This window comes from Zootoca vivipara, chromosome 9, assembly GCF_965207765.1.
Source record: "Zootoca vivipara chromosome 9, rZooViv2.hap1.1, whole genome shotgun sequence".
In the NCBI taxonomy this organism is placed as follows: domain Eukaryota; kingdom Metazoa; phylum Chordata; class Lepidosauria; order Squamata; family Lacertidae; genus Zootoca; species Zootoca vivipara.
In genome coordinates, this window is record NC_142592.1 from 25,897,952 (window position 1) to 25,909,328 (window position 11,377).

An 11,377-nucleotide genomic window follows, 5' to 3' on the forward strand; every position below is an offset into this window, starting at 1 on the left:
TTGCATGGCATCAAAATAGGCCCATTGCAGGATTATTATTTTTTTAAAGATAGTCATGTTTCTCTACATGCACTAATGTCCCAATCTTACTTTTCTAGGCAGAGTGGGTAGCATTGAATTATGTACCATTTGCTGAGAGATCCTTAGAAGTTGTGGTGGACCTGTACCAAAAGACAGCTTGTCACAAAGCTGTTGTAAATGAGAGAGTTCTTCAAAATATTATCAAGGTAAATATTCATATATAAATTTTAAGGTAATTCTTTAATTGTAGTTCCCCTGCTCTTAGGTTAGCTTGTGGAATGGCTCTGGAGCCCTAAGAGTGATTCTGTTTTGATTTTAGCAATAACCATTTTGTGTTACAATAATTACTGTCCATATGTTCTGCAGAAATTTGGGTCAACTTTGACAGCTGCCCATATAGTTGGTGCGTGGATTGTCTAGAATATGGTAATTGGAAGCAAGATGACTAGGGTACCCTAGTACTAGTGTAATTGAATAAAATCTGCAGTTGGCTGGCATGTAATGACTACCCTCTATTACATTTAGGAACACATTGCTGAGTTTGTGTGACATTTGTTTTCTTCATGACTCTGTGTTATATATATTCACACACATACATACAGTTATACATATCCTCTTTAATGAGATACGACAATACAGACTCTGTCTCATTCAGAAGTGCAACACTGCATTTCCCCCTGATGTGTGTTGCAGGAAGGGACTCATATTGGCGAGACAGAAACAGCTCTCTGTGTTTCAGTTGATGTTTCTGTTTATCAGTCAAATCTACTTCTTTGGGAATTTCACATTCTTCTTCAACTTCTTTTGCATGCTTGTCTGCAAGCATGATGAGGCTATTGGAGATGTCACGCCGTCTGTAAAAGCACACCACTTTTGCTTCAACGTTGCCATTGGCAGTCTTATTAAGTTCTTCTATTCGCCTGATCAGATATGGATTGCTTGAAGAGTTTTCAAAATAAACATAATCTCCCACTCGGTACATGTTGGCCGCCATGTCTGCGCTCTCTCTGCGCCCTCCTCCTCCTCCTCCTGTGCTGCCGCCGACGCCGGGCTGGGGAAGGGGAGGAGCGCCCAGCCCTCTCCGCTGCTGCCGCCGCCGGCACTACCTCTGCCCTTGACGCCACCCACGCCGGGCACCACAACAGGGTGCCAGGCGGCTCCGACACTTCCTCGGCCCTCTCGCTCGGCGGTGGGGGAAGGGAGCGGAGGGAGGAAGCTGAAGGGTTCCAGTTATACATATATAAATAATGGTGATGACCATGGATTTCCTGCTGGCATCATCAGGTTGGGCTCTTGCTGCACCAGGTGCATGAAAGCAGGAGAAGAAACTATTGGGGAATAGATGGCTCTCAATCAGTTTTTGCTACTGCCTAATGACAAAGCAGTCATGGCACACACAAACTGGGGGAAAGGAATTGGCTGTGACTTCTTGATATATGTATATTTCAAACATTACCATTTTTTTTAGTAGGAATGCACAGTGAAATTTTTTTACCCCAATAATAGTATTTGAAATTTCCACATGTGCAAACCAAATGAAATGGCCTGTGTGGATTTGCATTTATATTCATTTTGAAAATGGGTTTCTATCAAATGTAAGACTGGAGTATTCGGAACTAGACAGTAAAAAGCATTCTAGTATTAGAATGGGAATCTTTTTGCTTCTTTTTCCTGCTTGGCAGGGGGTTGGACTGGATGGCCCTTGTGGTCTCTTCCAACTCTATGATTCTATGATTTTTCTTTCTGTCTTCCTTGCCTGCAGGCACATTCTTTCTCTATTTCTGTATTTGATCTGTACTTTAAGTGAGCTTCTTTCTTTGGGTGGGAAGCGTCAGTGTTTCAAGTACAAAAAATAATAAAGTGCACATTTCTTTCTTGTACACCTTACTGTTCGACTTACGTAAGCATACTTATTTTTGCAGACATTGAGAATGCCACTTAGTTTGAAGTATGCTTGTCCTTCAGAAAGCACCTGGAAGCTGGCAGTTTCTTCTCTCCTGAAAGTTCTTTCCATTGGCCTACCAGTTGCAAGGCAACATGCTTCCTCTGGAAAATTTGACAGCATGTGGCCAGAGTTAGCCAACACTTTTGAAAACTTTTTATTTACTAAAAGGTAAAGTACAACTTCTTGTTTGTGTGGGATTAAAGACAGAGTGAAGAAACTTGAAATAGAACACATCTGATTTTATTATTTATGAAACTGGCTCTTAAACACCTCTGTCTTAGAAAACTTGATTCTTCCTCAAACTTTGGAATGGTTCCATGAGTACGAAAGCGCTAAGTAGACACAGATGCAAATTATGAGAATTAACAACATTATGTAATTTCCTAAATTATATTACCTTATGAAAATTTTGACGCTCATCGTTTTCCCCCAATGTGTGTCACTAAAGCAGAGCTTTCCAACTGTGTGTCGTGACATGTTAGTGTGTTGGCTGCAATGTGTGAGTGTGTCATGCAAACGCCCCCCACACTCTTCCCAAGGCTGGAAAGGGGTTAGTTTAACCTCTGGTTTGATAGCAAAACTGAATTACTGTGTCATGAAATGATGCAAAACTGAATTACTGTGTCGTGAAATTATGCATGTCTAAAAAGTGTGTCACCAACATGAAAAGTTTGGAAAGCTCTGCATTAAAGGTTCTCAAAAGCTAGATGGGCATGTGTACTAAAATCGTTGTAGTCTTTAGCTGGTGAATATAGGCTGAACTGGTCCAACAAATAAGGATGAAATAGCAGTACTGTACCAATAAGTGAAACCTAATCTTGAGTGTTTCTAAAGTTTTTGGTCACAGGTATGTAGCCGTATTGGTCTGCTGTAGTCGAAACAAAATTAAAAAATTCCTTCCAGTAGCACCTTAGACACCAACTAAGTTTGTCATTGGTATGAGCTTTCGTGTGCATACATACTTCTTCAGAAGTGTGTTTTGAAGAAGTGTGCATGCACACGAAAGCTCATACCAATGACAAACTTAGTTGGTCTCTAAGGTGCTACTAAAAGGAATTTTTTAATAAAGTTTTTGGTTCTGACACTATAGTGAACATTAGTGCCCAAGAAGTCTGACTTTTAAGCCTTGTTGAGCCAAGCATATGTTGAGTCATATTTCTTTTTTTTCTTTTTTAAAAATATTTTTATTGGGGGAAAACTTTTAAACAATACAGATTACCAATAACATAACCAATTGTTATCATGAGGATCCATGACTTCTGCCAATCCCTAACAAGCTTCTGTACTGAACAATAACACCAGTAAGACTGCAGTCCAAACATACATCAAATAGTGTATGTTCACAGTGAGAGTTACTGAGTAAACATTCATAGCATTGCTCTGTAAATTGCAGTAGGCAACTGCATATTTCATAATACTGGCTGAATTTATGCAAGCTTACACATAATTGAAAATAGTTTTTGGGGGTTTTTTAGTATAGGAAGCATTAAGCAACTGTAATAGGCATTATATATAGTGATATAGTTAAACTAGTGTCAGCAGAAAAAGAAGGAAAACAGTTTTCAGTTACTCCTGTTCCCCCCTCTTCAGTCTCCAGCCCTCTTTCTGCTTCCAAATTGGCTCCAGAGGGTCACCCAGCTGTCTGTAATAATTGGGGTGGAGTAGAGGTCTGCAGTGCAGAGAGGAGGAATTGCTGAGAATTATTTCTCTATTTTGCGGACAGAAGCCTGTCAGCTTCGTAACACCATTAGATATGACCCACTATTTTTATATCAATATCCCACTGCTCATTTTTTGTTTCACAGAAAATGAATTTAAATATTTAACTATGGCCAGCACAGTGTTTATGCAGTAGAAACATAACATAATGTTTGGGAGATGGTCTTGCCTTCTGTCTCTGCAGGTATGCAGTAGTTTAATTAGCCCTTTCAATATACCATATAGTTTGCAATAGTTACCTAAATTGTGATAAAGGAAAATTCTGTGCTTGTCAAATTCTGTACTTGACATTTTGAAAAAAGGTGAGAGGCTCTCTGAAAATTCAGAATTAATTATTCCTTGTTTTGAGATGCAAAAAGACATAATAGCACTCAACAGTGTTGTGTTCTGTGGTGTGTCTTTGTCTCACTTGAAAGCTGAAAAGATAGGGATGTATTATTTCATTTATAGTAAGTGCAAGAATAATCTGCCTTCAACTGTCCAGTTTAATATACTGTACTAAGTTGATTAAGCATGAAATGAAGCAGGGCGGTATAAAAAGAAAGTGTCTGCAGTAAATGTATTTTTGACAGTGTGGTTCACACTTTCAAATCCTGCTGCTGTGTGGCTTACTAGATATGAGTATCAGCCTCAGTTTCCCATTTGCAAAATAAGAAAATTAAATACAGTTTGCAAGTTGAAATATATAAGGATTGTAAACTCTTAAATATACTCAAATTGCTCATAAAGGATTTGAACACTGGGGGATTTGGTATGGTCAAGGGACTAAAAAGCTTCGTCCTGTGTTTCCTCATATAATATTGTGAATTTCATATATTAATTGCTTCTTGTGAAGCATCTCAAAACAATTTCACAACATAATAAAACATATAAAGCAATTGTGTGCATGCGCGCGCGCACACACACACACAAACAAACAAATTGGTCTCTCAATCCCATATGTTAAGGTTTTTCTCCATTTCCTTTCAGTTCCCCTCCAGATAACCTTTCTATTCAAGAGTTTCAGAGAAATGAAAGCATTGATGTTGAGGTGAGTGCATATTCCCTGTCAAGTGACTCAAAACATTTGCTAGCAAAATGTTTAATAATTATATTAATTAATCAAAACTAGATTGCGTAATTTAGTTAATACCCAGTTTCTCCTAAAATAAGACATACCGTATAGTCCGGCTTTCTAACCCCTGAAAATCTTCTCCAAAGTCGGAGGTCGTCTTATACGCCGGGTACTGCCCCGCCGGTCTGTGAACTGAGTTGCCTGCTCGGCAAGTCCCTGGCGCAGCGCGCTAAACCGGCACGGGGACTCACCGAGCGGTGCTGGAATCGCGTCCACGGCTCCGCAGAAGTGATTTCTGGTGCCGCGCTGCCCATATCCAACATGTCTGCAGCGCCAGAAATTGCTTCTGCGGAGCCGCGAACGCGATTCCAGCACCGCTCAGCGAGTCCCCGAAATCACAGAGGAAAGGGCGATCGAGACACAGTGAGGTTTGACAGCAAGCCAGGGTGGAGGGAGAGGAGCAGCTTTGCCAGTGCTACTGCTGGCGGGTGGGGACCGCTTTGCCGGGAGGGAGGGAGGGAGATGGAGGAGCCACTTTACAGTGAGCTGGGGAGGGAGGGAGAGGAGCAGTTTTGTCGGTGCTGTTGCTCACGAGCCGCTGGCTTGCCAGAGAGTCAGCTGGGGCTTGTCCGCGGCTGCAAGTACATAAAATATAGAATATGTCCCAAACTTTATATTTTAACTTGAAAAGTGGGGGGCCGTCTTATACGCCCAGTCGCCTTATATGCCAGAATATACGGTACCCATAAAATAAGCCATAGCAGAATTTCTAAGCATTTGCGCAATATAAGCCATACCCCGAAAATAAGACATAGTGATAGGCACAGTTCTGGAGGGTGCCAAGGAAGAGGCTAGGCTGGACATGTAATTAAAAAATAAGACATCCCCTGAAAATAAGCCACCGTGGTTTGTTTGGTTTTTTTGAGGAAAAAATAAATATGACGGTGTCTTATTTTCGGAGAAGGACGTTATACCGGGAACCTATTCAAGTAGGGGTTGACGCACCTTTTGGTTCACATTCAAGGTTCTGTTGATAGTGCAGGGAGAGTGTGTAGGAGCCCAAAGCTTGCTCTTGTGCTTCACCCTAGACATGGGCCATGTGTGTACATATATCTTGCTCAAAAGGCAGAGGTTCTTTATACTCGTGTTTGCTGACGTTATTTATTTCTGCAACAGTGTCCAAATCTCCTGGGTATTAATGAACTTCTGGTGAATGACTTTTCAACATAACATTTATATGTTCTCATCTGTTATAGGTGGTGCAGCTCATCAGCACAGAGATACTGCCTTATGCTAACTTTATTCCCAAGGAATTTGTTGGTCAAATTATGACTATGCTCAATAAAGGCTCAATACATTCGCAGTCATCTTCATTTACAGGTATGTTAACTGAACAATAAGGTAGTATAAGGAGACACATGGAAGGATTCCTTATACAGTAAACATTTGGACTGAAAATATTAAATATCATGTGCACTAGATGAATAATTAGGCACAGATAACACCCTTTGGCATGTCAAACCTGCGGCCCTCCAGATGTTTTGGACTACAATTCCCATCTTCCCCAACCACTGGTCCTGCTAGCTAGGGATCATGGGAGTTGTAGGCCAAAACATCTGGAGGGCCGCAGGTTTGACATGCCTGCGAGATGGTGTTGTTTTTTAGTACAGCTGAAAGTGCATAAGAGATTTATTTTTAAACGTGTTTAAAGTCGTTCAATTTATTTATACTTTCAATGTATATATTTATATATATATTATCTCAGATACAATTTGCTTTTGTAATCATTATCCCTTTCCCATATGCTCTGCTAGTCCAACAATTCATTTAAAATAAAATATTTCAATAAGTGCATGTAAATAAGTTTTTTTGCTTTTTGTTTTTTTACAGAAGCCGAAATAGATATTCGTATGAGAGAGGAATTTTCAAAGATGTGTTTTGAAACATTGCTTCAGTTTTCATTCAGTAATAAAGTGACAACTCCTCAAGAAGGCTACATTTCACGAATGGCACTTTCGGTTCTCTTAAAACGATCACAAGATGTGCTGTATCGCTACATAGAAGATGAAAGACTAAGTGGCAAGTGCCCCCTTCCACGGTATGTACTGTGTTTATGTGTTCGTGTGTGTCTGTATGTGTGTGTGGTTTTTTAAGGGAGCTGCTTATTTCTGCTTACTAAGGTTTGTATGTTGCTGTCCTCCTTGAGGCCTTTTTGTGTTGAGGTTCCCATGTGCTCTCCCAGTATCTAAAAGAATGTTGTTACAAAAGCATTGGTAGCTGAAAGGCTTGTATATCTTGGTCACCTGAAAATAATAGTAACTATGTCTTCTAGTTTACTACATATAATGACCATAACTAAAATATAATAGAATCATAGTTGATTTGGTAGATACTGATGATCAGTTAAATCTTTTTGACTAAGCACCGTGAATTTGGCCACAGCAACTCTTTAAGAAGCATTCAAAAATGGAGCATTAATTTTACCACCCAAAATGTAGTTTAGGGGTAGGGAACCTTTTTGGCCTAGTGATCCAATTCTTTATCCCCCCCCCTACCCCCATGGGCCATATTTGGCAAGTGGGTGATATACCGCTCCCACCTGTCAAAATTTGCCAGTTTGGGAGATAGTGACCAAGCATGACTGAACTCCCTGCTCATCAGCTAAGATTTGATCTTCTGTGCCCTAATGCAGGTGTTATTGAGGTACAGCTTCCACCACCCCTGGCCATTGGCCATGCTTTCCTGGGGATGATGGGAGTTGTTCAGCAACATCTGGAGGGACAAAGGTCCCAATACCTGCCCTAATGGAAGCTGCTTTTGAAATATCCCTTAATTTCTAAATGACGTGCTTACTGCAAAATTATTTGTATCCCTGCCATAGTTTTTCAAATTCCTAAAAATGATGTATATTAGAAACAAGTGGAAACTGCAAAACATTTGCAATGTGGGGTGTTCCTGTTCAGGCTTCAAGCTATCTCGTGTTGCCTTCTAGGTTATTCCCCCAATTCAATTCCTGTTTTTGTTTTGTTTTGTTTTTTGTTTTGTTTTGTTTTGACCAGCGGACACTCGGCTTTCTGTAGCTGCTGATAATACTCAGAGCTTTTCTTTTCTTTTTGCAAGGGGTGCCACCTCAGTCCCCCCCCCCCCGGATTGCTTGTACTTCTGCAAACTTCAGTTGCCCTGAGCATTTGATATCTGCTCCTTTTTCTTCAGGGGATCCATCTCGGTTGGAGTCCTGTCAACATTCACTTGATGACTTCTCTATTAATATTTATAATACTCTCGTACTTCATTCTGAAAATGAAACTAGTTATACCCAGTAGTCCATCCTAAATTGAGATGTTACAGTGAAAAGATAATAGTTTTAAAAGTTCAGTTTTAGATTTTGTTAGAAATCATTGCAATTTATTTTGCATAAACTCAAGTTAATCCAATTTTCTTCGAACTTAAATTCACATCTGATTTTGTTTTTCCTTTTATAGGCAACAAGTCACAGAAATAATTTTTGTTTTAAAAGCTGTCAGTACCCTCATAGATTCTCTTAAAAAAACTCAACCAGAAAATGGTAAGTAATAAAAGCTGTGTGTGTAAAATATGTATCTTCATACGTTCCCCAGTGAGATGACCCCTTATAGTACTATACCATAGGCACCAACAATGTGGGGCTCTGCAAATTTTAAACAAAGGGGCTCAGCCCCCCAAAGATTCTATTGGGCAGTGTGCGCACACCATGGGGCAGGTGCGCATCACGTCAGCATGCCCCCAACATGCACCCAAATGACTTCAGCATGCCACAGGGCATGCCAACATGACGTGTACATGCCGCAGTAAAAACAGCACACCCCAGGCACTCACTGTCATGGGGCAAGGCGGGTGCACCTGTACTATAGAGTTTAATTTAATTATTGAACAGTCTTAAATAATACTATGCATAGTTCTTTATATGTTGACTCGTGGCTAGATTTGACTGTACATTTTCTAACAAATGTATCTCTAAGCAAGTTCTGATTTTTACAGCTCTTGGATACCACAGTAAAATGCTGGATCTAGGGATATAATAGTCAATTCATTCCAGTTAATTATTTTAGCCTTCCGGAGTCCACAATCAAGTACCTGTATGAACTGGCTAATGCTTCAAACTGTGCAAGCTTGTTTCATAGGAAGTGTACACAGATTCTATCATTCAAATGGAAGAATCACAACTTAAGGTTATAATTCTAGGCCTACTCTTGTATAAACGACAATTTAGCAAAGGAATTAAGATGCTGAGAAAACCTATTTATTGAAACTAAGCTGCAGTGGCCTTTGGCTAAACATACTGTTTTTCCTGTTGCGTTTATTAGCTGGGCCAGTATGAGAGGGCATCTGCATTTACCTTTTTGTTGTTCTGTGGATGATGTGTATCTTTCTCCTCTTTACCTTGGGGTGGGGGACTTCAGGTGGAAAAATACTCTTTAAAGAATACACTATAAAATTACTTATTTTTATTTTTTTACAGTTGATGCTAACACATGGGCACAGGTTATTGCTTTGTATCCAACTTTAGTAGAATGTATCACCTGCTCATCTTCAGAGGTCTGTTCTGCTCTCAAAGAAGCTTTAGTTCCCTTTAAGGACTTTATGCACCCACCAGCATCCAAGGTACAGAATGGAGAGTCCTGACCAAATTTTTGCTTTTCGAGAAAACTGCATCCATCAAACGAATGTTTGTTCTAATGTGAGACATCTTTGATGAAATCTCATGACCAGTACTTGGCAAGCAGTGTTGACCGCCTTTAAACTGTACTAACCAGAATTCTGTGATTCATATCACTTCAAGCTTGCATCTCAAATGTTTCTGGGTGAATAGCAATGCAAGCCTTTGACTCACTGACTGGAATCCATTTTAAAGTACAGTACTTGCTACAGTAACTTGAAGTGGTGATTGAAAAGTGGGCTTATGTACAGCTTGTTGTGTATGTGTTAATGATGTAATTAAGAAAAAAAGAAAACTAATTCATTTGGATTTATTAGGCAGGTGTTTTGCACCGTTTTTTCAAGTACAAAATTGTACTAAAATTTTATGCAAGAAGGTACTGTAACATTCCACGTTATCTGTAACCAGCCTTTGTAAACAAAGGGAAAATGTACTTGTGTGTATAATAAATCGTACAGTTCTGTAAAAAAAAGTTGCATTTATTATTTAAATTCTTTTTTAAACATCAATAATGTTAAAAGCTTGAAAATGTATTTATTATGAATACTAAGTTGTATGCTTGCATTTTTACTTAATATTTGCCTTTTTTTGTTGGCAGATATGTTCATTCATATCTGATCATGCAGATGATTTTTTCCTTTTCTCTTTTGGCATATTTGAATGTATCTTATCTGTGGCCAATGAATAACAACTCCGCTAACAGGACGTATGAATAAAGATAGTGGCAAAAATCTGTGAGCTGACATGTTGAAATAAATGAATCTGCATAAGCAGAAAATTGCTGTGTAGCACTCAAAACACTACCATACCTCATTTCACTAAATAATTGTTTTACTGTCAGCCCTTTTTCTGTAGCTCTGCTTTTTTAAAAAGCCTTTTAGTTGAAATGTATATTTTTTAAGTATCAGCAATATTTTACTTGTCTTTCTTGTCATTGTTTCAATAATTTTAAGTGCCATGTTTTGTAACGTCTTTTCAGCCTGAAGAATAACTGTTCTACTCTTTGAGTATACTATGTGTGTGATACAAAACAAGAAGTGTATTTTTGAAGATAGTTTAGAGATATAGTAAACTGTCATGAAGTAAAATTGTTTGCTTCCCTTTACTATGAAGTGTCATAGAATGGGTATTTCCTGTAAAACCTCTTCATTGTTGCAAAAAAAATCTTATCCCTAGCCACACTACTTAAATTTTAGTCAGATCCTAATCTTGATAGTACTGGAATATGTTGGATAGAAACAGTTTTATTCTATTGTCCATTCTCTGAGAACCTCAGCAAAATAGTAAGTTACTATGGAGGTGAGACACTTTACAAACCTGTCTGGTCACCTGCCACATAGTGTCACAGAAGGCAGGTGCCATTAAATACTATAACGGAGCCCTTATCTCAGATGCCTCCATGATGACTGTTCTATGGTGCTTTGTAAACTTGTACCTTTTGCCATAAACAGCCAAAAAGCATCCATCCATCAGTAGTGCTTACTTTCAATTATGTGTGCCGCAGGATTGCAGCCATTGAGTTAAAGGTGGTTATCCTCTGAGAAGGAAGATGTGCCAAGCCCTCTTTCCTTTTGAAGTCATCTTGACAGTTACAGTGGATCATGTGATGTATATGTTGCAAGCTTGATGCAAGGATTGAGGGAGAGACTGTATTCCTACTACCTCCAGGACATGCCATCTTGTATTTCACCAGAATTGCCCAGTGAGCTCATACCATAAGCTCTGCAATGTGCTCTCAAATTATGACTCTTATTTTGCCAGCCAAATAGCTTGACATTTGCTTTCTGTGTTGTACAGGGTGAGTCCTTTAAAAGAGTACACATGTTCCACAGGGCCTTTTAAAAGACTCACCCTGTAGAACAATAGTCTTACCTGCTCCAAGAAGCAATATGAGCCAATGATTTGAATTATGCTACTATCTTGATTTAGTGGTAAATTAACT

The 11,377-nt window shown here is 39.2% G+C and overlaps 1 protein-coding gene across 6 annotated transcripts in view; it reads left to right on the forward strand.

The window, feature by feature from the left end:
- Positions 1-10,540, forward strand: part of MON2 (MON2 regulator of endosome-to-Golgi trafficking) — a 57,653-nt gene extending 47,113 nt beyond the window's left edge. For all 6 annotated transcript variants that reach the window (XM_035126854.3, XM_035126856.3, XM_035126857.3 and 3 more), the window contains 7 exons: positions 99-227; positions 1,944-2,134; positions 4,655-4,715; positions 5,996-6,119; positions 6,630-6,837; positions 8,222-8,304; positions 9,238-10,540. In XM_035126854.3, the coding sequence (XP_034982745.2) occupies positions 99-227; positions 1,944-2,134; positions 4,655-4,715; positions 5,996-6,119; positions 6,630-6,837; positions 8,222-8,304; positions 9,238-9,401 (960 nt within the window). In that variant the 3' untranslated portion in view covers positions 9,402-10,540. The remainder of the gene's footprint in view (positions 1-98; positions 228-1,943; positions 2,135-4,654; positions 4,716-5,995; positions 6,120-6,629; positions 6,838-8,221; positions 8,305-9,237) is intronic.
- Positions 10,541-11,377: the final 837 nt, after the last annotated feature.